At 32.1% G+C, this 26,954-nt stretch overlaps 4 protein-coding genes and 1 long non-coding RNA gene across 5 annotated transcripts; 3 read left to right on the plus strand and 2 right to left on the minus strand.

The window, feature by feature from the left end:
- Positions 1-13,357: 13,357 nt before the first annotated feature.
- Rep (Rab escort protein) lies at positions 13,358-15,713 on the minus strand. Its single transcript, XM_015933442.3, has 2 exons — positions 14,625-15,713; positions 13,358-14,544 (listed from the first exon to the last, which is right to left on the minus strand). The coding sequence occupies exons 1-2, from the start codon at positions 15,665-15,667 to the stop codon at positions 13,869-13,871; spliced, it is 1,719 nt and encodes a 572-aa protein (XP_015788928.1). The 5' UTR covers positions 15,668-15,713; the 3' UTR covers positions 13,358-13,868.
- A 263-nt stretch (positions 15,714-15,976) lies between these two features.
- On the plus strand, positions 15,977-16,819 carry LOC149093138 (uncharacterized). Its single transcript, XR_016199986.1, has 3 exons — positions 15,977-16,267; positions 16,355-16,411; positions 16,586-16,819. It is a non-coding gene; the product is annotated as an uncharacterized LOC149093138 (long non-coding RNA).
- Positions 16,820-16,865: 46 nt separating this feature from the next.
- Pus7 (pseudouridine synthase 7) lies at positions 16,866-19,271 on the minus strand. Its single transcript, XM_015933441.3, has one exon. The coding sequence runs from the start codon at positions 18,955-18,957 to the stop codon at positions 16,930-16,932; it is 2,028 nt and encodes a 675-aa protein (XP_015788927.2). The 5' UTR covers positions 18,958-19,271; the 3' UTR covers positions 16,866-16,929.
- Positions 19,272-19,276: 5 nt separating this feature from the next.
- LOC107365874 (JNK1/MAPK8-associated membrane protein) lies at positions 19,277-22,719 on the plus strand. The gene is made up of 4 exons (XM_015933443.2): positions 19,277-19,486; positions 19,557-19,836; positions 19,899-20,475; positions 20,557-22,719. Exons 2-4 carry the CDS (start codon positions 19,768-19,770, stop codon positions 20,847-20,849), a joined length of 939 nt encoding a protein of 312 aa, XP_015788929.1. The 5' UTR covers positions 19,277-19,486; positions 19,557-19,767; the 3' UTR covers positions 20,850-22,719.
- On the plus strand, positions 21,435-22,719 carry LOC107365869 (uncharacterized). The gene has a single exon (XM_015933439.3). It carries the CDS (start codon positions 21,478-21,480, stop codon positions 22,435-22,437), a length of 960 nt encoding a protein of 319 aa, XP_015788925.1. The 5' UTR covers positions 21,435-21,477; the 3' UTR covers positions 22,438-22,719.
- Positions 22,720-26,954: the final 4,235 nt, after the last annotated feature.

The following is a 26,954-nucleotide window of genomic DNA, read 5'->3' on the forward strand; positions in this document are numbered from 1 at the left end:
TGAAACTTTCTTTCCATGAACTAGAACCTCATCTTTCAACACTACTAATCTAGAGAATAGCAAGACCTGTGCATTTTGAAAGCTAGTTGAAAATATTAATAATTTGAATCAACCAAGTTTTATGAGGGAGTAATGAAATTTCTTCACATGACACTATTTTAATTGAATTTCATGTTTTTTCTAGTTGAATTGTCTGAAATGTGTGAGTACAAAAAGGGTTGAAAGGTGAAATAATTCTTTCAATCAGCCCTCATTAACGATAAACTTTCAATAACTTAAACCATTGGTTAGCTTGACATGTAAGGAAGTCAAAACTTCCGGCAAATTACCTTAGTTAACCTTTTTTTCATCGCTCATCTCTTCAAGTTTAATTTTTTGATCGATAAAATGCTGAGTTGTGCTGACGATAATAATGATGATTATGATTTGCAGGCGAAACAGCAACTGATAAAGCTGATTAGATGATAAATGTTAAGTGATTATGAGAGGAGAAGAAGCAAAAAAGAGGAAAAAAAGAATTGTTTATTTCCTTTTCTTCAACCGATTCTCAACTCTATCATTTCAACCATTAATCAATGTTGATGTTCAACTAAATCAGAGTATCAAACCAAATTATCAGATAAATAAGCTGCTCTTAATTACACACCATTAGTTGTTCAGCTCTTCATCTGTTTTGTCGTTGGCTCATTGAAACAAAGCAAGAAGACTTGAAAATGTTCATCTCATGATGTTTCTCCAAAAAAACTGGACACAAAAGCAGCAAAAAAAAGCTACTGAATCAGAAAAAAATGTTCACTTGATGAATAAAGGTGAAAAAAGTGTGAATTTATTGTAATAAAGAGATTTAAGATGATAGTTTTTCTTAACATCATGATAATGGTCAGTCTGAAAATGTAATAATAAGAGTAATGACAAGTATAATACTTTTCATTATCGTTTAAATGATCCTTTTGTTATCTGCTGAACTTTTTTTCCTCTCTCATCTTTGGTTAGTCTTGCTTCTTTTTTTGTGCCATCTCGTAACTGTTCACTTCACCCTGTTTACCAGTGCCCATGAATAGCTCATGGAAAATGTGATTTTTTATCAACTCCCATGAGTTTTTTTCCGGTTCCTGTTTTTCTTCATCTGACAGATTACTAACTGTATGAGAAAAGTGGAAAAAAGAAAAACAATGAAAAATCATGTTCCCAGGGTATCATGGTGATGATCATGGTGAAAGTAATAATAGGGAAAAAAGCAACAGGAACAACAATAATAGAAGAAGAAGATGCTTTCAAAAGAGATTCAATTTATTGTTGAATGCATATTTCACTTTACTTGGACAAACTTTTAGATGATGATCATGATGAAGATGATGATGTAAAAAGCAAGAGGATAAAATGAATGATGATCACATTACCCTGAGATCAGCATCATGATGATACCCAGAGACCATTATCTTCATTTTCATCAACGTTTTTTCTCTTCTCCAGCAACAATATAACCCAAAAACTGGTGCATCATCAACAACATGCTAATGTAAATAACAATCCAACAATGAGTTATAATGCATAAAATTGTATCAACTAGTATTTTGCTCATCTATTCAATGAAACAAAAATAGCATTTAAATTTCATTTTTCATTCACTTCTCTGCCTTTTCCTCTCATTAACTACAGGCAAAGAGCATAATGTTCATTTCGTTCAATCATTTTGATAAATATTGTACCATTCATTGAGCAATTATTTTGACAACTTCAATAGCCAATTTTAAATTGAAACAAACAATGGTTTAATTAGAAGCGAAATATTTTCAAATTGAATTTCATCCTCCAAGATTTGCTGGATAAGATGAGCTTTTGAAAAGTTTAATACTCAAGCAAAGCATTTCATGGCAAATCGTCAACATTTTGATGCAAGAAATAAAAGCCTTTCCTTGCCTGTCAAATAGGTAAATCTGTTTTTCATTTATTTTTGTATCAAATTCAAAATTCCTCCATTGGAATCAATTTTCTTCAATTTTCATTTTCCATCCAAAATGATTGAATCGGTTGGAGCAATTTTTCGCACAATTGTCATTTCGAGGAATCCTGTGTTTCCAATTTGGAAGTCAAACTCAAGCAAACTCAAGTTTCCAGTGTTATCATTTTTCACTTTCAGAGGCAACTTCAACAATGATTAGTGATTATTATTTTAGCCTCAGTTTTACAGTGAACCTCGAGCCATATCTTGAGTCTATCATTTACATTTAAAAGGTTTTGCCTTCTCAAATTGTGGTTGTTTGTGTTGATGAAAATTCGGGTTAACTATTTGTGAAATGATTCGTTTGGTTCAAATCTTTTTAAACAGCTTTTCAAGATTTAATTCAATTAGTTTGTTCTTCATGATTAACTGGTTAGTAAATAAAACCATAAATATCAATAAAGTAAGTAAGCAGCTTGGCTTAATTTATTGGTCTTTTGAATAAATAAACAAGTAATTTAATTGAACCAATTTGATATTAACTTGAAGTGCAAACAAAATTTGCATTTTTATACACATCGATACTGGAGTAAATCACAATTTTAAAAGATCATATTTACAGCATTTGAATTTACTCTGAATTGACGCTGAAAACTGTTATGATAAACTCAATGAGAAATGTTCTGTTCAATTTTTTCTGGTTATACTTGACTTACCGATAAAGGATTAACTTTTATTCTGTGTCATTAAAGGTTCAATTTTGATCAACATTATGGATTCAAGTTGATATGATATTTCAAGAAGCTAAACGTTGAACAATTTACTGAATGTAGTTGCTTCAAAAGCTGTGACCAAAAACTTGAAGATGGACTGGTTCAAGATTTGAAAAGTTTTAACTGTTTTTTATCGTTCAAATTATAAATTTTATTTTATTGCAGCAAACCATTGATGAACTATTTGACGGTGATTATGATGATGAAGGCTTAACTGGAAACGATTAGCTTAAATTACTTGGTAATCTTAAACTTTCAACATTAGCTAAACTTTATTATCAGGTTAAGATGAATTGGCCAGCAAAAATAATAATAATAGTAAGTGAAGGAATAAAAATAGTAGACAAGAAAAAGTAAAATTGAATTGACAAAGCTGTTCAATTTTGTTTGAATTTTTCTTTCCATTTCTTTTTTCTTCTTCAAAGCAAGATTATTATGATGATGGTGATGAGGAGGTGGGAATGGAGGTGAAAGAGATGGAAGTAGGAAAGGATAGTCGTAACAGAAAATGATAATATAAAAAAAAGATATTTTCTTTTGATTTTCTTTGGCTATACAACAGAGTAAAGTTGAAAAATCTAAAGGTGTATTAGGAATCAGGGAAAACTGATGATCCTGAGCTTGGACATTAACATAATAAAAAACACAAACAATGAATGTAGGTGTTGGGTTGGTGTTTAACTTGATGCACTTTGGAAGCCGCTGAAAGTGTTGAAAAAAAATTGGAATGGATTTATAATTTGATTATTGTTTTCCATTGAGCAAATATCTTTAACCCTAATAATACAATTATTCAAAACACAGTATTCCCGTTAAGCATATCCTTTCATGTAAAATAAGCCCCATATCTTTTCAGACTTTCAAGAATAGTGAAGAGTAACGGAGTAACACGGAGTAACACATTGGTAAACTTAACGTTGACTTTATTTTGCGTTATTAATAAAACTTGGTTATATACTGGTTTTAACTTGTGTTAATAAATATGATGGTTGTTTAAAGATGGTTAGTTGTTCAGTCAGAACACAGACAATGAGTTCCGGACAGTTTAGAGTTGACTTAGAGAGTGATTAAAATGAATGATTTCTCTGGGTTTAAATATTTAGAATTAATCTAGTTGATATTAAGAAAAATCTCTGATCTACAAACGTCTTATTGACGCAAATTAGTATCATTATTTAATTGCATTTGGGTCAATAGAACGTTTATTGTTTTACAATACTTTATTCACTTGTTTCTTTTCTTGATAAAAAATGATTAAAAATTTTAATAATTATTTGGTTTGATTTAGTGTTAATTTTTATTAAATTTATGGTTCATCTAATTGTTTAAAATTTAAAAAATCATGATTTAATTAAGAGAAGATTGTTTTGCGTGATGAAAAGAGGTTCAAATTAAAGCTTGGACTTCAACTAATTGTTGCTTATAAATAAACAATAAAATAGAATCTTTTCTGAAAACTAATAATCATTTGGATTCAGAGATTTTGAAGATATCAGAAATTTATTTGAAACCTTATTCTCAAATTTAGTGAATATATTTCTGGATTAAATTCATTGCATTCAGTTACTGGATTGGCTTCTAATCCACTATTCCACCGAGCATATGGGTAGTTCTGATTTGAACATCAACGTTTGTGGTTTTGACTCTATTCGTTCTCTGGTCTCTACCCATCGAGTAAAGTAATCGGTAGCGACCATGTCACAATTTCAGAGTTACAATTTTAATAACGTTACAATATAAATGACACAATTTGAGTTAACACTAGTTAAGGTAACTGTAAGGTTTATGGAGAGGTAGGTTAGGGAACCACCGCAGCCAGACTTAGCACTATGATCAATTATCTCATAGTCGGTTACAACTAACCAATCGATAAATTGACTTTTTATTTGTTACAGTGATATTCTCAGCTTATGCTGGTAACCTTGAATTAATTTACCGCGCTTTAATTTACCTTATCAGATTGATATTTAAAACGATCTTGTTTTGCTATTCTATTGACGTACATCTTGTCATTATAAAGTTATATTGGATTAATTATAACCTCAGTTTACGTCAATAAGACGTTTTATTATTTTAGATTTGCCGGTCGCTTTTCGGAACAGTCCCTGTTCTGTTTCCACCAATTGATATCGCTCCCATCCACCAACCAATTCCTGGATTCTAATCCTCTTGGAACTTGTCTTTGAACTTAAGTAGGTTATAATAATTCACATACAACCGGAGGATGAATCTTGTTTCTTTTTCATGGTTAGCTCCATCCATCGGTCCTAGATTGGCTTTGTAAGTTTCGGAGTTGGGTAAGTGAAATCTGATTAGAGGCGTCAGTGGAACTCTCTCGGGGCCATCCAATTCCTGGAGGCTGATGAAGTCAGTGTTAGCATTGCGAAAAGTACCATAATCTAGCCAAAGTTTATTGAGTGACTCGGCGATGTCTCCAAAGAAAACAATCGAAAACAGTCTTCGATTGTTACAACAAGTGAGGATGTTATCTTGAATTTCACTGAATTCTGTTGTTTCAGTATTACCTTGGATGCCAGTAATTGGAGTTTGAAAGTCTCGCAAGTCATTTAATTTAGTGGCAGCACAATAAAGAGTACAGACACCATGTGAACCTATATCCTATGATTATCGGCAAGATTGGTTTACCATTGTGTGTCTTACCTATGAAGTTAAAAGGGATTGTTTCTTTTAAATCATTTTCTGGCCCGACTGGTTTTAGGTGATCAAGTAATGAACTGTCAAATGTGCCTAACATTGTCCACCAAACTCTATTTAAATTAAGTCGACAATCTGGTTGACTGCTTGGAAACTCATTTTCGTAAATCCAGGCTGCATCAATGTGTTGATAGAAATATTATACATTGACCGAAAACATGGAATATGAATTGAATATGTTATTTAATACTTAATAGTTAATACTCAGCTATTTTAACTTGTTTAACTATTAAGTGTTGATATTATCAAATAGTTAGTTTTTCTGATACTCAAACTTCATACTAAAAATGATTATTAAGCACTAATAATACTTAATGGAAATAAATGATAAAACTAAACTAAACTCGTTTACTAATTTTGAAACTGACATCTCTTTATAATGGAGAAGGGTAAATAGGACATGCTTCTGTGATGCAAATTACTGTTATATTCTCTTTGCAACAGTAAATATAAAGTTCTTCTTTTGATATTTTAATTTGATTGATATTTCAAAATGTAAGGTTTGAACGCAATTACCAGTTTGGCAACAATCTTTTAAGTCAGCATCATCAGTTGTAAAGCAATCATCATCTTCTGGATTCAAAATAGTACTTTCTGTATTTCCTACATCTTTTTTCACAAAAAGACAAATTAGTGCGTCACGCCAAATCACATACTTAGGACCAATATATGGCTCAATATAGTGGCTACCATTGAATTCATTAAGTCGAAAAGGGTCAGCTTTGTAAATGGTTTTGTTTTGTACGATCACAGCAGCCTGGAATGTCAGCTTGCGTCTGCACATTGTAGAGTTAGAATCATGGAATTCATTTATAGCTAGATCAGTAGTATAAAATTACTGCAATCAAATGTTTTGAAATAGCAATTAAGATTAAATCAAAACAAAAAATCTTTATTGGTAAGCACAATACACTGTTACAGCACGTATTCAATTGCTGGAGTAACCAGAAATTCAATGAAAATTTGGGGATTGGTATACCGATGGAGGCGAATAGCTAGAAAACTGAGAAGATCAAAAACTTTTTGAAATGGAATATATCCTTTGATTTTAACTTCACTGCCTTACAAAAACTGATCAATAGTTGGTTTTATTTAATATAGGCTAATAAGCGCAAGAAGTTCTTCAATTTGTCTAAAAAAGTTTAAACATGTAATAAATGAATAAAGTTGGTAATTAATGATAAAACAAGCAGAAGAATGAATACTAGTATGTAGAAGAGTACGAGTAGTGCAATATCTGTTTTGAAAAATAAAGAAATTTTAGTTCTATATCAAAAACAAAATTTATTTCAGAACATTTGATTGCTGTGTGAACATTTGTTCTTCTTTTTTACTCCTCATGAGTAAATTTCGTACGTCTTCAAACATGAATTGGACGAACTCAGGTAGCATTATCCTTAAAATGTTCTAATGATTTGTTTTTCTGGCATATTTGCAGCGTATCTCCTACAAAAATCTTTCATTTCTGAAATGTAGGCAATAACTGACTGACCAGGGGGTTGTTTATTTGCATAAATTCTTTCCTCTAACTTCGCTCTGTAATCTATAGAAAGATCTTTTATCATGTTCTGTTTAGGTGCATCATAATCAGTTTCGTTGCAGTAGAAAGTGTATCATCCTCTAGCGATACCCTGCAAATACATAGGAAGACGTTTGCACCTAGTTTTTATCGTCCCATGCTTCAGCTTTTGTTTCAAACTTTTAGTTTTCAAACCATTCAACTAAATTATTCACCGAATCATCTAGCATTAAAATATTTAGTTTGATCTATTTGATAGTTGTTAGAACTTGAGGTCTAACTTCAGGATCTTTCTTTTTTTGTGTCTCCCATTTTTAATTGTGCTGATTAACAAATGTAGTCAATAAGGAGGAATTAATAAATTGATTTTAATAATAACGCAAAAACATAGGAAGATAGAAAGTCAATCCACAAAACGTATCCAATCTCTAGCTCGTTGTCAACGTGTTTTCTTCTTCTTCAAAGCGGCAGAACCATGAATGGGGAGGATATAGATAACTATTCTTTGTTTAGTAGACAATAAAATTGAGAATATCCCTTAGATTGCTATGTTTTAACCCTGTTATTATTGGTAAAATATTTTTTCTCTGATGGTCGTCGTTTGCTTCTGAATGTCCAAGCAGACTTATCAGCAAGGGCTGATTGTAATAATTAGCCTGAGCTAAAAACTAAAACTTATTTTGCTGGGTAAATTCTGTTTTTAGTTTTAATCCTTTATTAAAGGATCTTGAAATTCTTTTTTCAAATTGCCTCAAACTAGCGTATTCTTTTGAATTGTTTTCTAGCTGTTTGATTTTTTTATGGATTCAACAGTAAACTCAGTATTCACCACTTCATGACGACTTTCAACTTTGACCCCATCATTAGCAGTTTAATCAATCGTTGATGATCATGAATCATAATCATGATTAGTTTTTATAGGATTCTATTTTATTTAGAATTTTCATCTTCAAGCATTTCTTCATTTACCCTCATTTTTTACTGAAAAAAACTATTGTTTCTATTAAATGGCGATATGAATTTAACCAGTTTTGTCATATTGCCATCTATTGCCTCTATGTAATCACCCCAAAGTGATTAAACACAATCATCTAAGATTGAACTCGTAATGGACATTTGTGAAGAATCGATCACTAATCTGACAAAGATCTGAAAAAATGCTAAAGGATTTTTGAGTTTCTAACGATATACCACACCATCTTTTCGCTGGATCCTTATATTGTCTCAACGGGCGTTAATTGATTTTCTTGATCAGAAAACTGATTAAATAATGTTTGATGAATGAACTGAGATAATCTAGATTATTTTTATGCACCCAAAGGATTGAGTGAAAGCTGCAAGTTGTAAGCTTAATGTTTTCTTGTTCATCGTTCAGTAGTTTCAGCATCAAGTGACTTTCAACTGTTGAAACGATAAGATTGATATTGAGCTTTCTTGTTTTCATGTGAATACAATATTTTTCAAGTTTTTTTTGTTCTTCCCTTTCAAAGGGAAAATACATGATAAAGCTAGAAATTTGAACGAAATTCTCAAGACGAATTTCTTTTCTTTCCACCAAATTTCACCTTGAATTATCATGTTGAAAGTCATTATTCAAGTTTTCATGTTGAAACAACCATCATGATAATGGACATGATGATCATGAATCTATACAGAGGAAAATATCATTTAATAAAAGCATGAAAAGTTGAACCAGCTTTTCAATCATGATAATTGAAGTTTGATGGAACAAAAATTGATAGACAAACCAAGAAGAGTAAAGGAAGCAGAGAAGACTTGAAATGGAAGCGAAAAATTAAAAAACACAAAAAAAACTCGAGCTTCACTCTGAATATCAGCAGATAATCTTGGAATAAGGAAAATGCGTTTCAAGAGTCAAGTCAACTCTACCCTTTTTCCTGCTTAATTCATTATTTCTTGTTCTTATCATGACAAGATTGATGAGTCAAGTGTCAATTGAGTCAAATCCATCTTGTTAAGAAACTTGTCTTGTTTAATCAAAGTTAATTTCAATGTTTCATTAACAATCAATTTACAGTAAACTGACAGTCAAGTGAATCTAAAAGAGCAACTTCAACTATCGTACATCAGGTGTGAGAATCTGAAAGGTAAATATTTTCCTTTTCCTTCGACCTTTTCCCTTTAATAATCGAACCCAAAATTCATCAACAATTTAATTTGTAACTTTATTAGAATCATTCTCTCTTTTAATCATTAACCTTCATTAACTTGATAATTATCAACCTTTTAATTGCTCTGTGAAACTGTGTTTTCCTCGAGAAAAAGACTTGAAATCATTAAACCTTAGAAGTATAATAATCATTTCACATTCGCCATCAGAAATCACATTTAATTAAGTTTCTGATTGCCATTTGGTTCATCAATTGTTACTGTTTAATGATAGTCAGGATAACAGTTGCCAACTAGCTGAGAGCTGCAAGGTTATACAACCTGTAAAAGATGAAACCAAGGTTCAGATCCATGAAACAGCCTCAAGCAATTTCCTGTCAGTCATCGTTTGCCTTTCACTTTTTGTGCAAACTTTCGCTTGGATATCATTTCCGTTGAATCATTTTATCAATCTTTATCGGATGAAACAAATTCCCTGATTTATCGATGCAATAATTGCATGTGAATCGATTTTGCCATCCAACAAAGTTAATCATCAATAATTATTGAGCCAGCATTCAACCATCAGCATTTAATCTCACCAATCATGTCCTTCAACTGCATTTGAATAAGTTCATAAGCTGATCAAGATTCAAGACTTTCTCTGGATTTACGATTCAAAGCGATTATAAAGTTAAAGACTTTGCACGAAATTTGATTCTGTTTCAATTCAACCTTCCAAGACTCAAAGATGAAGAATACAAAATTAGTTAAATATTTTCACTGGGAATCTATCTTGAGATTATAATGAATCGAAATGAAATTCTGAGTTCAATTTTGTTTTGAGCTTATTTTTTATGAAACCAAAGATTAAACTCATTTCAACATGACTTGATTTTGCTGTAAAAAACGCTATTTTATTGCATTAGAAATCATTCCAAGTTTTATAAGTACAATAAAATTACAAGCTAAATGCCAATTAAGATGAAATAACAAAACATTAGATTACTTTGGGAATCATTCAACTCTTCATCTACTTAAAGGTTAACATTTAATGGCATTTTAACGCAACAACATTATCGCTCCTAATGAAACTTTGTAATTGTTAATGTTGATGGAAACCAAAAAGAAGGAAAACTTAAAATTAAAACCATAAATAGATTGTAATAAGAAGTAAAATTTCCCAATATTTAACCATTATTCAGTATACAATTAAATATCATTAAATTCATTCCCAGCAAATGTTGGTAAAACATTGATAAGTGTTGAATCGAAAAATTGTGATGAAAAGAAAAAAAATTTCTCCATTTTTTTCATTCTTCCCATAGACTTATTCACTATTGAAAGCAACACAAAAAACTAAACACTTTTTTCAATTTTTTCAGGGTAATGCCAAGATTATCATTAAAACTCTAAATGGATGAACATTTCAATAATAATTTAGAAAAATTGTTGCAAATGTTCCATGATTATTATCAATGTTTCTCATACAAACTTACATTTGCATTTGTTGATGGACTTCATAAGTGAATGGGTGACATTTCGAGATTGGACAAAATTCTGATAAGAATTGTAACCGTAAAGTTGGAGGAAAAGAATGAACATATTCTGATTCAAATATCAAAGATAATGTTCACTTGGATTTTCTTGATGAAACTTTTACATTTTTTTTGTTCAACTTTTCATTCGAATGTCGATTTCGCCTTTTCTGGCCAATACTTTACAGTTTTCATCCATTAACTGATCATTTCATTGTTATTTTATTTTGATTTTTTTCCTCATTCACGCTCATTCTCTGTGTATCTTGTCTGATCATAAAAATATAATTTAGATGATTATTTTTTCTTGCTGTTGTGGTCTAATGATCGGGAACAAAAATCATTGAGTAAATCAGTTAACCGTCCATTAATGATGATGATCAAAGTGATAATGCTTTTTTGGGCTTCTTGGACATTTGTAATACTATCACTTTATGGTCAATGTTAAAAGCTTTTTGTGTTGACCATTTGTTAGGTGAATAAATTTCATCATTTGTCCACTCTTTCAAGTTGCTCAATTCAAGCCTAAAAGTTTAACATTAAACTCAGTCAAAGATGAAAATTTTGCTCCAAAACAAACCAAAGCTTCAAGCTTTCAATGATATTTACAGCTAACACAGCAACAGTTGCAGTTGTATTAATAAGACGACTGATTGATTGTAAACTTAATTTTTGATCAATGATAGATTCGATTCTCAAATAAAACAGATTTTGTCCAATGCTTCTGATCACAATAAGCTGCTTCAGTCTGAATGTTAAATTGATTGTTGGATTCATCTCTGGATTTGAAGTCAATGGTCTCGCATTGAACCAGATTAGTTAAAAGGTAAATAAATGTTAACATCATTCCTTGCTTTCAATAACACTGATCATTGTAACCAACCTGGTTTCTGGTTGTGACATTAATTTGAAAAGCTTACTTTAAACTAATTATCGATTTAATCAAGAGTGATTTGCTTTTTCATTTCAATCCAATGTAAACCCAGTGAACGTATCTTTACCCATCAAGGTGGAGGTTTTAATCATGGTTAATTCAGAATGACATTTCTCTCTCTATGCAATTTATCTCATTATTTGTGTTTCTTGTTGTTATTAAGATAAATTCAGATTTGGGTTTCTTGGGTTTGACCAGGGATTTTGATGGGAATCTTTTGGGTTTTTTTAATAATTGTATTTGGTTTTGAAGGCTTAAAGGCGATTGAAGATGTTTTGATGACTTGTGATCATTTGATTGTAATAAACATTTTACTAGCATTTAAAAGTGGATCATTAATGATTACTAAATGCAATGAAATATGGATCAATAGTCTGTACACTGTCAGGGTTAATGATGGTGTAAAGATGAGATGCGTTAATGATTCCAAATGATTTGAGTTCAATGATTTAATAATTGTAATTAATCTTTATATAATGGAGGTGAATGGTGTAGCAGGTGAGTAACATAATTAATCAACCTTTAGATGTTGTTGTTGTCGTTTGTTATATCAAATAGACATTAATATTACATTTGGAAGGAAACTAAATCTTGTTAGAAACGTTCATAATTCAGTAACACAAAACAGTCCAAGTAATCATTTTACCTCATCAATCAATTGATCATACTGATTGAGTAACAAAAAATATCCTCCAATTTAATGATTAACAATTAGCTTATAAAATATGAAACCAGTTTTCACAATTAATAATGAAGAATCAAAAAAATGGGAAAATCTCTAAACTCTATTGAAGGCCTAAAGATGGTGAAGTTGACCAAAGCTTTGATTATGATTTGAATCAAGTCATTAATATTTGATTGTTATTGATATATCAAGCAATACTCACGCAATCAAACTGGACTTTATGACTGAACATTGACTGACTTCTTGGTCTCTGGTCCAATTTTCATGCAGATTCAGAATTATCATGAAAATATAATTTATTCTTCTTCTTCTTTCGACTAATCATCATTTTGTTTGCCTGGTTCCTTTTGACTTTCAGTTGAAATTGATATGGACTTGTGATGATAACCATTCTTCATCTTATTTATCTGTTCAGCATTATTCATAAAGAAGGTGAAACGAAATATGATGAGAAAGATTTTCTGGAAAATGATGATTCTCATGATCATACAGTGATGAAAAACATGGTAAAAGTAGAGAATAAGAAAATTCTTGGTTTAAGATGAATTCCCTGGATTCCAAAGATATTTCGTGATCTTTAAGAATAAAAATAATATTTTAGCTTTCGTTTTTCACTCCCAGTCATAATAGATATGTCTGTATGTATTTTTGTGAATAAGAGGCAAAAGGTTGGAAGATGAAATCAAGAAAAAAAACAGATTCTTTCAACATTTGATTTCGATTCCTTTTGCTTACCATTTTTACCCTCAATTATATTAAATAAATCAGTCTTCAATAATATTCTGATCATGGTAGGGTAAAAAAAGGTAAAGTAAATATTATTTCATGTTTATCTTTATTCAACTCTTCATTTTGATGCCATTTTACAATCATTTAATCTAGTTTTCCCTTTATTGACCATTTTAATGAAATTACATTCAACTTTAATATCTGTTTGGCTTTTTAATTTGCTGGTTGAAATCAATTTAATGAGATTCATTGATAGTCTTTCGGAGGTTAATCACAGTTTAAAATAAATTTTGTTTCGTTTTGCAAAAAATTGGTTTATTTTTACTTTACTTTGCTTGGTTTTTTTGTTTCTTTGATCGGTAAATCCATTGTGCTTTATTACAATATAATGTTAGTGATCAGTTAATCCAAGATTATCTAATCATGAATGAATTTTATTTTTTATGGACAAAAACAGGTTACAAATTGTTCCAATTGATTCGTCAAATGTATAAAAAAAGATTCTTGAAGATATTACTTTGTCTTCTGTTCATTGTTTTAACATTTGTTTTATGTTTTGTTGAAATACAATTGTTAAAAATAGCTGATTCAGCTTTGGCAACAATCAATCATCCTCTCCACTTGTTGAATGATTTTTGTAAATCTTGATTAAATTAGATTTGAATGTTTGTTCAATATAAAATTGAGTTAGAATTTTCATTCGAATGGAATGAAAAAGGAAAGAAAATTCGAGACAAAAATAATCAGGTTAGCGTAGTAATAGTCTGGTCTTGGTATTTGATATTATAAATAAATAGTTGATTAAATAGCGCAAAGCAAAGGTAAGGTAAAAAAAGAGTTGAGAGTAAAAAATCATTCAAGTGAATGAGAGAAGGGAAAAAATTTGATTGTAATCACAATAGTAGAGAGTTGCAAGGGAAATGATTAGTCCAGATCGATTTCTTGGTTAGTTTGTGTTCCTTCAATTACAATTTCATCGTGATCTGGAGCTCTGGGGAGAAACTCTTCATCCGGCAATAAAGTATCGAAAATGGATTTTGCCTCTTCAATAGCAACATCATAATCAAGCTCATTAACTGGAGGTGAAGTAACATAGAGATTCTGATATTTATCAGTTATACTTGAACAGTCCACTGTGGCCTGGTTGTAAAAACATGACCAAAGTAATTTTGGTTTACCATTCATTTCATCGCCACTTTCAAAGTTGAATAATTTACGAGCGATTGGGAGTAAATCTTCTTTGGCATTTCCAGTAAATGAATCACACCATGCATAAATTACAAAAATACCCTTTGGGGCAATCAAGCTTGCCCATGAGGATTCAACAACGAGAATTGGAAAAGGTCCAGGGAAGCGGAGTAAAGATCCAGCACATTGAGAATCTTTGACGGAACCAGAAGAAATGAAGATAGCTCGAGAAATGTTGGTAACTTGGCGAGGGACGAGAAGACTTTTAGGTACGTTAGATAGACTACAGACTAGATTTTGGCATTTAATTTGCTGAGAGCCAACGATGATACTGTTAATAACGTCATCCTTAGCAACAACTCCATCAATTGTTCGCTTGAGACAATAAGTTCCACCAAATACAGCACAGAGTCTGAAAATAAACAAAAGATTTGCATTTTAAACCAACATTAGGGAGACATGATTAAAATGGGAAAAGTAAAATTAACTTACCGACAAAATGCCTGTGGAATCTCACCACAACCATAAAATGGGAAAAGAAAAGGAGTATTTCCAAATCTTCCGGATGAACTGACGAATCTTTTCAATTGTTCCATAGCCTCTTGAGTTGGGGTTGTAGGATCTACCATGGCAATTGAGTTGAGAACAAGATGTTGGAGAAGAGGTGTAAAACCTTTGCTTCGAAGGTACTCAATAAAGGGTTGCTCTTCAAAACCTTCAAATCCTTCAATCAAATCTGGTCGACGTTCAAGTTCCAAGCAAAGCTGTATAAATCTCATGAGAACTCGTTTCTCGATCAGTGAAGTATAACTATCATTGAAAATATCTTGACGAGTACATGGCACGTCCATTAACTCATCAGTACCAGGTAAACATGAAAGGATACGCTCAATAGAACGGAATGAAAGATATCTACAGATGTTAGACGAAACTAGCAGGTTAACCATGGCTCCACGGGAATAAAGAAGTCTTGGTACAAGATCAATGCCCCAATTCCTTTCTGTTGACAACTTTTCAAAGGTCCAAGGTTCCGTTTCATCATCAGCTTCTTCAACGTCTTCTTCTTCCTCCTCCGTTGCTTTGTCTAGATCTTGTTTTTCTGGTGCTTCATTTATCATGTAAGAAACAGGTTCAACATTTGATATTAAATTTATCCCAGACTCCCATGGATAAACCATTTCACCAGCTGTTAGATTAACTTTACTCAAACTGATGCCAATATTTGAAGTTTGATTGTTCACTTTTTCACTTGGATTATTTTGGTCATGATTATGTTGAGATTGGAATTGTTGTTGCTGCTGATGTTGTGAACCATTGTCTGGTAGATTCTTACCTCCAGCTAGTTGAACATGACGTCGAGCCCAATCATCTAATTGTGGGAATGTAAAACTGGTCCATAGGTCTCCGTAATAATCATTTGGATCAAGGTGGAGAACTTTTTTACCAATTCTTGAGCATGCAGTGGCAACAATTGATTCAGTTAAACCAGTACCAATCACTACAAGATCATATTCATCCTCGAATCCTGGTTCCATAATGTCAAACAAATAAAAAAACACTCTTTAGTCGAGACTCTTCACTGACTTTCTTGATTAGAGTAACCAGAAACCGATGTTAATTTCCTAGTTACTCGGTAAATATTTGGTTACAATTCGCATCTAAATTCATGATGAATTTTCATTTCTATAGCGTCACCTATCGGTATGAGAAACAATTTTTCAGAATTTTCATTTCATTTGAATTTCCCAGATATTGGGATCTATTCTGCCATCTAGCGATATTAACGATTCTCAAAGCTACTTCGGCGACTCAAATTAATCTAGATGGCGTGTTTAATTTCCTAACATCCTTTAACATGAGTGTTTGAATTTTTAGTTTTGGATTCTCGCTGAATTCATTTCAACCCGACTTTATTTCATTAATGAAATATTTGTTGTATTTGTGACTCTCAACATGTGAAAGAATATGTATCGGGAATGTTTTATTCCCAGTTATTCATATAATGAATGAAAAAAGTCTTACCGCGTGGTAATTTAGCCAGGTATGACTAGCTTTTCATTCTTGCTGAGGGTTCAAGACCTCTTGAGGCATTGGTAAGTTTCTGGTTCTTTACGAGATTCCGCTTTGATTTTATCGTAAGTTTTGAATTAACTTCATATGATTATCTTTGTTTCCTGTTTGGTTGTCTATATTGATCTTTGTTTTGGTTTTTTCTTTCTTAGGAAATGGCCCTGCTTTGAAAAGGTGATCACGTTCGTATAGTCCTGGATTTTTTTGAGGTAACTATTTCTTGCAATATTTAATGTTATTTTCTCGTTAAATGATGACAAAAACGACTATGTCTTATCTACATGATGATATAATCGGATCCGCTTTACTGAAATTTGTCTCACCAATTTCCATAAATTCAATTTTACTTCAGTTACTCATAGCGTTCTTTTACTTTTTTTCAGAGCTCGCATACCCACGTGTGTCAACTTTCATGGTGAGTCATGTTACTGACTCGAACCTCATTTTCTCATGATGATAAAAAAATGTTTAGGCACCTCTTATCTGAATGAACCAATGATTGTTATTCGAGTTAATATCTGAAATTATCATAAACTCATCAGTTCATGTTTTGAGAAAAGTATATTATATTGTTATCTTTTCTTCCTTTCGCAGATTGAATTTCATTTCGAGCTGAATCTCGCTACATGAGCTTTTGTATTTTGATTTAATAAATGTACTCCATTATTTAAATTCGATAAAAAACACTTTGATCATTTTATTTCTAATTAATAAAACAATTGTCATTTTATATAATATCTGTTTTCATCATTTCTCTTAACATTACGGTCGCATAAGCAGATGTAGGCAACATAAAGGAAAGTTTAAGCGCTTTTTTGTCTCCACTTCCATCGGATAACTTCTTTCCTTTTAAAATATCTAAATCAGTTAAAAACAATGGCTTCGTGTTGTCGTCATAAGACACAATCTCCATTTGCATGTTTGATGGCTTACTCATAAGTTTACGATAAGTTCCAGAGAGATGCAGTTCTTTGTGTTTGAGGTTAAACGATTCCACGGTGACACCATCCGCCTCAAGAAGTTCATACAGCTTATCAGCCACTTCATTTTCTGGCAAAATCGAGCTGACACCTAGAATAGGTAAAACAACATCCTCAATCGATGCGGTGGTGACATCATTTTCCGTTGCTATTCTAGGCTTGATATGTTTCAGGTCATCCAATTGCTCACATTTTTCCTTTTCGCTAATCAATAGATCACCTGCAACAACCTTTAAACCATAACGCTGTATCCTGAATGAGGCCAGTTTATTAAACAATAAACTTTGGTAAGCGTGAAGATACAACATTCTCTGGTTCCTAGTTATTTGGCAAAACCCGGCATAATAATTGTTGTTTGATCCACTCTTGATTATTCCTTTCATTATTCGTGCCTCTCGACTGTTACGAAAGCTCAGTTCTTTCAGGACTAGTTCTGGATTCCTTGTTTCTTTCCAAATTTTCATACATTGGTTGAAACTGGCAAATTGTCCGGTTCTACTTGCTTCATTGTCCACTTTTTTCTCTGATAAAATCAAATCTAAAACGGTCAACCAGTCTTCTTTAAGAACAGCTAGCCCAATGGAATGTGATGGTGAAGCATTCATACCAAACCTTTGGGTACCAAAATAGTTAATGAAACCCTTCTCTTTTATATTAAGGAAAGCATGGTGTACATCATCTTCTGAATTATAAATCAAATCTCTAATAACCAGATCGAAATGGTTACCAATTGTTTGACCTAGACGAATGGGTTCCCGTTCAAAAGTAATATTTCCAATGACTATAGCTGGTACATTTTTACCCAGAATTGTATTGAGATCGAAAAGTTTGTCCAGATTTTGTCTATAGGATGATACTTTCTGAGTTGATATACTCCGTTTATCTTTGGTTCCTGCATAAGTAAATGCTTTTGGTTGTCTCCCTGTAAATCGAGAAATCTTTTCAATAGCTTCAATGGTTCCATGGTTCTCTTGATAAAGAACGAAGTGGACAAAATTGGGTTTACCAACTGGCCAATCAGCAGCACTATATCGAGCATTGTTTCCCTTTCTCATGACCGTAATTACCGGAGAACCCTGTTTATCTGTATAATTTGATTCCAATCCAGGATATCTTTCTTTGACATATTTATGAATTTGAGTCCTCTCATCCTTTTGCAAACCATCAACAGGAATATCAACTTGATTAGCTTCTTTGTTGATCGATAGTTCAGCTAACTTTTGATGGAGTTCTGGTGTTAATATAGAAGCAATTGCACCGATTGCAGGATTAACAGGTTTCTGTTCTTCGATTGGCTGGGTAAGGTCGGTTAGTCTAACAACATGGCCTGATTGGTCAACTTCGTGTACAAGGAAATCTGAATATCTTTGCTTTATCTCACCAGTGAATCCTTGATGATCCCCAATAAATTCAGTAATAAAAGCTTCTTTCTCAGATACCTTGTAAGCCTTGTACAAATGATCAGATCGTACCTCAGACTTTAAATCATCATGTTCAGCTGTAGCTTCATCAAGTCCAGTTTCACATTCTTCATCTGCGAAATCTGCTTCATAATCATCATATTCAGGATCATCGTCCAATTTTATTCTTTTAGCTGCATATTCATGATCACTTGGTACATATGAATATCCTCCTGAAGTGGACTCGCGTGGTTTGCTAACTCCTTTAGTCGGTGATAACTCCGAACTCATATTTAAACGAACAGTTAACGAGGGATATGCTAATCCAAACAACAATCTTCTAAAGCAAAGGTTAACACAAGGGGGTATTATCATCCACTAATCTTTGTAATTAAAACTGGAGGGATAGATGAACAATTAGCAATAAAAATGTAATTGAGAGACAATGTAAAAATGTGAAGCAAAAATAAAGAAAATGGATAAAAGGCAAAGTAAAAAATAAAAACAAGTAAACACCTTTACAGATGTGATGTTTAAGACTTGAATATTATTTGAGTGAATCCTTCAACTGGACCAATAATTATAAATGTCTTTTCTTTTTAATCCTGTTTTTGATTAAATATTTATCTATCATTCAACACATCATTAAGGTTATTTTCATTGGCTATTTAACTCTGTTTGGTCATTCATACTTTTAGTACAAGTGAAAACAGTTGACTAGCATGTTTTTCAATATCTGCATCATATGACTTATTTATGTCTCATCTAATTAATTAATCATTCCTCTATTTTTTTATCAAAATTGTCAAATTTATATTGTTCCCAAAGCTGCAATTAATTAGTAAAGTGATGAGTATGGACGATACACCTATTTCAGGCCAATTTACTTTCAGCGCATTCTAAGGTAAGCTTTATGGTTATATTTTTTCCTATTTTTGGTTGTCTAATAAGCTCTTGTTTCTTTCTCCATCCAGGTTAATCATTTTATATTGTGCCAATCAATCAAAGAACAAATGTACCATTACAATATACTATTTTTGTGAATGACAATCATCCACTAATTTAGCTGCTATATCTTGTTTACTAGCCAAGGAGACTCAACATTGGCTCAGCCTATCTCATCTGAAGTCATCATTTCTAACATTTCATTCTGACTCTGAAGCTTATAATCTATAAATTAAACTCATGCAAAGGTGTCCCGGCATTTATTGTGGTCGAATAATATTTGACAATGATACAGTATCAGATTGTATGGTAAGAATCTATTTATTTTGAAGAAAGAAACCGATATTAATGACGGCTTTTTTATTTTACAGTCATGTCCTAGTGGGACTAGATCATCAACATCTTATCCTGGGTACTCACAGGTGGAAGGAAAAATTCAATCGTTATGTATACCGTGTTCACTGAGTTTTGCCTCCAATGATTGGTTCTATCTTGGTTTCATGGCCCTTGTTTTGTTAGTTATGGAATGGTACATCATTGATCATTCAATCAGACGTCGTACTCTTCCCTTCGAGGTTTTAATTATTCATTTAAGTGCTCTTTTTGAAATCAGTCTTGCTGCTTTGTTGACTTTACTCGCATTTTCAACGCCCATTGGTTCATTCAATTTAAAAAGTTGTGGAGCTTATCGTATATCTGATTGGTATACGCTATTTTTCAATCCAAGTGTCAACTTCAAAGATACTATTCGCTGTGCCCAAGAAGCTGTATATCCACTCTATTCGATGATTTTTCTCTTTTATTTCTTATGTTTGGTCCATTTAATTACAATAAGGCCCTGGGTGATACGCTGGGTATCTGATTCAAAAGCACCAAACACTATTTATTTAACTTTGTATGTTATACCTGCCCTGACAATTTCTCATGCTCTCTTCTCTGGTCTAATATGTAAGTTATCACTCACAATCAAATGTATTTACAGACTTCTCATATATTTTTGCTAATATTTTATCATTTTTTTGTTTACAGACTATTCGTTTCCATTTCTTACTCTTGTCAGCTCAACGATCTCTATAGCTGCTCATTTTGCATATCGTTTAGACCAAAGTATGTCAGCTTTATTTTTCAAATCATTCGAAAGTATCAGAAGTGTCATCATATTATTTGGCCATTGGTTATTACATGCTTATGGAATAATTGCGCTTACAAAATTTAAAAATCCAGTTGTAACAACATCCCTCTTACTTCTTGTACCTTTCCCATCAGTCTTTTATATCTTAACATCAAAATTTAGTGACCCTAGTAAACTTCATATTAATTAAGTAATTTAATATGTAACATTTCCATTCAATTAAATTGAAGCCATTTCAGAGAAATCTGCTTAAATATTGAAATGTCAATTTGAATTTACTATTTTTCAATTCTAAAGTTTCAAATCAAGCTAAAAATTTTAGCACTGAATTGTGCTTCAAAGTTCAGACAGTTCAGACTAGATTTGATTTTTATAATCTCATCGGCTTAACTGAACCTATCTGTTGATAAAATTATAAGTAAAGTTTCGTTAATTGCGACAGCAGTAAAGCTCATTGAATAGCTATTGTTTGAAATACAAAACTCCTTATTACTGATTTACCAATTGGATAACTTCAACGAGAATATAGTTTACAAACGTTACCTAATTGAGTAATTAAACTAACTGAGTAATATTATTTGTTAGAAACTAGCCAATTGTAATCAACTATATTTGGAATAGGATTTTAAGTTGAAATGAGCTTACAAATATGAAAGATTTGAATTTTTTGCTTCCCAAAAAAATATTAGTTCAACTTTAATTCCACAAGATGGAGTTTGATACGCGTTTGATTCGTCATAAAGATAATCACATAAAGAGTCGCATAGGGAGTTACTATTGGTTTTACCTGAACGTCTATCAAATTTTAATTGATCAAAATGGTTTCTGATACTGAATCAACTGCCAAGTCATCTGAAACAATTGAAAATAAAGACCAAGAATCAAGTGAACAAGTTAAATCAACAGAAATTGCAGGAGATTCTAGTGAAACTGCTGCACCATCTGCTTCTTCTTCGTCTTCAAATCAAGACAATACCACTGTTTCAACTGAAGTTCAACCAATGGAAGCCGAGTCAACTGATATTTCTAAAAATAAGGAATCAATGGAATCTAATGCTAGTGTAAATGTTGAATCTAATATTAGTGAAGATGCTGATGTAAAACCAATGGAGGCTGTGTCTGAAGAAATACCGGAAGCTGTTGCAGCCGATTCTGAATTATCTAAGGAGAAAAATGTTTCCGATGGTTCATTATCATCATCATCATTATCAACTGAAATTCCTGCACCTGGAGGAGCAGAGAAAATTCAAAACAACAGTGATTCTGTTGGATTTACTATACCAAAAATTAAAACAGAAGAATTAGACAATAGTGAAGTAATGGATACCACTACTACCCCAGCAACTACTACTACTCTTGGTACATCTGAAAATGAAACTTCATCTGTATCTTCAATTCCTAATAATGAAGCAGAAACTCAAAAAAATGGTTCTAATGGTACATCTGAAAGTCAAGTTATAGAGGACAAAGGAGTCACACCCGATGATATTGATAAAGAAACTTCACAACCGGCACCTGTCTCTGCCGACTCTGGTCCAGCGACTCCTGGTAAAGTTGTTCAAGCTGCTTCTCCAACTCCAATAGTCAATGGATCAAGTAAAAAGCCTAAAGTTGATTTTGCATCTTTACCTACTCGTCAATATTTAGACCAAACAGTTGTACCAATCTTATTGCAGGGTTTATCATCATTAGCTAAAACACGACCTGAAGATCCAACTCGATATTTAGCTAATTATCTAATTGAACATGGTAAAGATTTTGAAGATCGTCAAAATTAATGAAATTTTATGCGGAACACCTATTTAATTTCTTTATCATTTCCTTCCGTCAGTTAATCTATCAAATGTTTTCTTTTCACTTTTCATACATTTCAAAATTGAAACCACATTAAATACAATAATAACTTCCTTAATTGGATAAGTTATTCCTCATTCGAATTGTAACTCAGTTTCTTCTTTTCATTATTTTAAAACAAAATTGGGAAGTCGATGTGAAATCAACTCTGTACACTACTTTTCAACTTTGTCTTTTACGCTTAATAAAATCACATGTAATAAAAATGACGTCTCTTAATTATTTGTCTTTCAAACATGCTACTGTTGTTTCATTGCTTTGTTTTGATTTATTTTGTTGACGAAACCAAAAAATTAGATGTTACGGTACACCATTTGTTATAAGAAATTCCTAGTTTTGAATGAACAGATATAAATTAAGAATCAACTGACAAGTGAGTAGGGATGCTTTTCCGACTTTTCTGGATGCTTTGTTGGTCCAAACAAAACATTTTCTCTACCGGTTGGTGGCATGATTTGGATGGCCAACTTTACTATCTCTTGAAAGTGGGACTATTGAGTGATGGACTATGTTTTTATGAGAAACTATTAGTTGATAAAATATGAGAAGCCAAAGGTTTTTGCTAAAAATCATCACCATTTTTACATTTATACTCAAATTGACAAAAATTGAAACAAATGGGCAAAAACGGGTGCAAATTAATTTCTTTCAAATTAGACTCTTTTAGTTTGTAGGGACATGAAACTAAGTTAATTTGTGCGGTTTAAAAGTTTCTCGGGTTTCGAAAAAATCGAATTCAAAGTTGAAACTAAGATCGCCTTTAGTTCATTAATGAAAGGAGACTTTTTCATGAAACTAATTTGCCTGATGACAATTCCAATGACCAACCAGAAAATGCACTTATTTTGATGAATGAAATTTTCTGTCTTTTGCAAAACAGATAAGATCAGTTTTCAGTTAAACCGATCAGTTTTTATGATCGTTAGATTTAGCGAATAGTTGACTCACATAATGGATCAAATAATTTATCATTTTATCAACAGTACTCTTGATTTTGGCCATTGGACCTAAAACTTTGAGACTCGATATATCGAGAATGGCAGCATCTAAAGTCATCATTCTTTCACCAATTTAATGCTTTACTTGCTAATAATTCAATTCATTTTAATCAATTTTCATTAGCGGGTTTAGATCATAATATAATATTTGGCTTTTAAATGCATAAGCAACAACAAACCAAACTCAACAAAACCTATTTCTTGGTAAATAAACCAACTTTCTGGTTAAAGTTATAAATGCAATGTAAAGATTTCTGTCAAATGCTCGAACATTTGAGTAAAGAGCTTGGACTTGGTGGGTATGTAAAGACATAAAAAACTAAGCCCAATGAGTCTATTAAATAATGCATCAGATGGACATTTTTCGAGAAAATCGAGATCAAAGTTGAAACTTCGATAGCGTTTTGTTCAGCTATGGTAGCAAATTTTTTCACGAAACTTATTTTACTGATTTATCTTTTAATGAACAACCAGAAAATGCCCTTAGTTTTAGAAATAACATTTTCTTTTTCCTTTAAAAGCCATAAGTTCGATTTTCATTTAAACCGTCCACTTTCAGTGAACGTAAGACTTGAAGAGCTGAAACTTATTATACGTTCAGCAAAATTGTATTTACACATCATGAATTTTTCGATTTCTTCATACTATCAACAGTTCTCTTTATTTTGGCCATTGGACTTAATACTTTGAGCCTCGATATTTCGAGAATGGCATCATCTGCAATCATCATTCTTTCCCAAATCTAATGCTTTACGAGCTAATAACTCATTTCAATTTAAGAAACTTCGCATTGGTGCATTTTGGTTATGATTATTGGGTTGTAATTGTATGAACAACAACTTATTCAACAAAATAAACTCATCTCAACCCATATCTTGGTTAATAGAGAAATTTTCTGGTTGAAGTTATAAATGAAATGCAAAAATTACTGCCAAGGCTCGAAAATTTGAGCAAAGAGTTGAGACTTGGTAACTTTGTAGAGCTATATAAACTGAGTCAAATGGTACTATTAAATAATGAATCAGATGTACAGTTTTTGAGAAAATTGAGATCAAAGTTTAAACTTCGGTAGCGTTTTTTTCAGCTATGGAAGCAGATTTTCACACGAAACTTATTATACTGATTTATCTTTTAATGAACAACCAGAAAATGCATTTAGTTTTAGAAATAACATTTTCTTTTTCCTTTAAAACCCATAAGTTCGATTTTCATTTAAACCGTCCACTTTCAGTGACCGTAAGACTTAAGGAACTGAAACTTATTATGTATCCATAAGAATTGTTTGTACACATCATGTATTGTTTCATTTCTTCAAACTATCAGCAGTTCTCTTCATTTTGGCCATTGAACCGAAAACTTTGAGACTCGATATTTCGAGAATGGAATAACCTAAGATCATAGTTCTTTGACCAAACATCAGAATTTAGAATGGGCTATAATATAATATGAATAAATACATTTAAAAACGAATATTTTTCCAACAATTAAGGTTTGTGTTTGAGTAACCATTTAACTTTATGGATCAAGCAAAAATCTGATAACATGAGTAACACAATGCTATAACTTTTTCAGTATGATCTTAAATAATTTACTATTTAGATATGTCATAGCCCATAGTAAAACCTTATGTTAGGTCAAAGAATGATGATTTTAGGTTATGCCATTCTCGAAATATCGAGTCTTAAAGTTTCAAGTCCAATGGCCAAAATAAAGAGAACTGTTGATATATTGAAAAAAAAATTTAATCCAAGATGTGAGCAAACAATTTTTATCGACAAATAATAAGTTTCAGGCAGCTAACTTTTACGGGCACAGAAAAAAGTCGTTTCAAACCAAATTCGAACTTATCCGTTTCGCAGAAGCAGAAACCTTTATTTCATGTAACAAAGTGCACTTTCTGGTTCGCCCTGAAAATTTATACAAGGAGAATCAGTTTCATGAAGAAATCTGCTTCCATAATTGTACAAAAAGCTTTGCAAGTTTCAACTTCGAACCCGTTTTTCTCGCAATCTGTTCATCGGAGAAATCTGTAAATCGCACAAATCAACTCAGTTTTTATGTCCCTACAAACTAACAGAGTCTTAATTTGCATGAAGTTAATTATTACCCGTTTTAGACCATTTCACTTGCAATGTTTTGTCAATTTGTGCATAAATGTGACTATTGTGTTATTTGTGTCTTTTTAGTAACAACCAAATGTAAAGTGTATTAACTTTACCCAATTTTTTCCTTGGAAATGCGTTTAGCAAATGGACAACTAAAAGATCTGACGATAACCCAAATTGGTAACCAAAAGCAAAAGCGTAGCTGCGTTTTCAATGGTAACCTGTGATAAATCAATTGAGATTTCGAATGATTTATTGATGTATTACAATAATATAATGGACTTCAAAAAGCCCAATTCAATGGTCATTGGGTATGTCTGGAAATTGAAATTTTTCCAAGTTTTTGGATAATGCCAATTACCAATCATCTACTCAGACAAGACCTAACCTAACCTCACTCTCAAGATTTTTATCGAAATGTCAAAAAGAGTGTTTCTCTTCGCGGTCTGTAGATCTCTTCTGAATCTGACATGATTCGACCACAGCAATACATTGAATTGGGACTTCTTGAAGCCTCCAATAATTCATTGATAAAGACTTACAGTGACAAGATTTTTCGATGAATATTCCAAACTTCCAAATATAGTGAAATATTTTCGTTGATCAACATATTCAAGAAAATTGAGATTCTCAAGTTTTGTTTTAATTTGGCTTGTCTTGGTATTGGCATTGTATAATTGACTTATAGCATGATCAATCTACAAAATAAGATGCACTCAATTGATTAATTCCTTTTGTAAAGTCGAGAAAACAAACTCGATTCAATCCCTACCTGTTTTTGGGCATAATTGGCTGTAATGAAATGCAATGACTGACCAGTGGCACAATTGAGCAAACCATAAACTGAGAGGACAATTTTAAGATCCTGTCTTGTTGGACTACAAAAGACTAGATACAAAATCAAGGATTGATTGATAAAACTACTAATGAAACAAGCATGATTCAGCTTTTCCCAGAAGTGATAGGTTTCAATGATTTGCTTCAATTGACTTGTGATATGTCTGACTGATCTTCGTATTAAAGTGTCTCGTTTAAAGTCTGATATTGCTTTATATCGAACCAGCGTTTTAAGTGAATTGTAATACGATTTGAATCGACGAGCAACAAAAAACATATCCAGTCCAAAAAAGAAGGCGAAATTGATTGCATAGGCCGATACCAAGAAACCGGCAACTCCATGAAGTCCTAAATAAACAATGTTCAATGAATAAAGACCGGGTGGACATTGGAACAGTAAAGGTATGTTAAGGCCAACAGTTACAAGGAAAGCAAGAATCAAATTGGATTGGGTTTGATGGAGAAACAGTTTGATTACTTTCATCTCAGACGGTGATTTAG

Source organism: Tetranychus urticae, chromosome 3 (assembly GCF_039701765.1).
Source record: "Tetranychus urticae isolate SD_2017Ah chromosome 3, NJAU_TeUrti_SD_1.0, whole genome shotgun sequence".
NCBI classification, from domain to species: Eukaryota; Metazoa; Arthropoda; class Arachnida; order Trombidiformes; family Tetranychidae; genus Tetranychus; species Tetranychus urticae.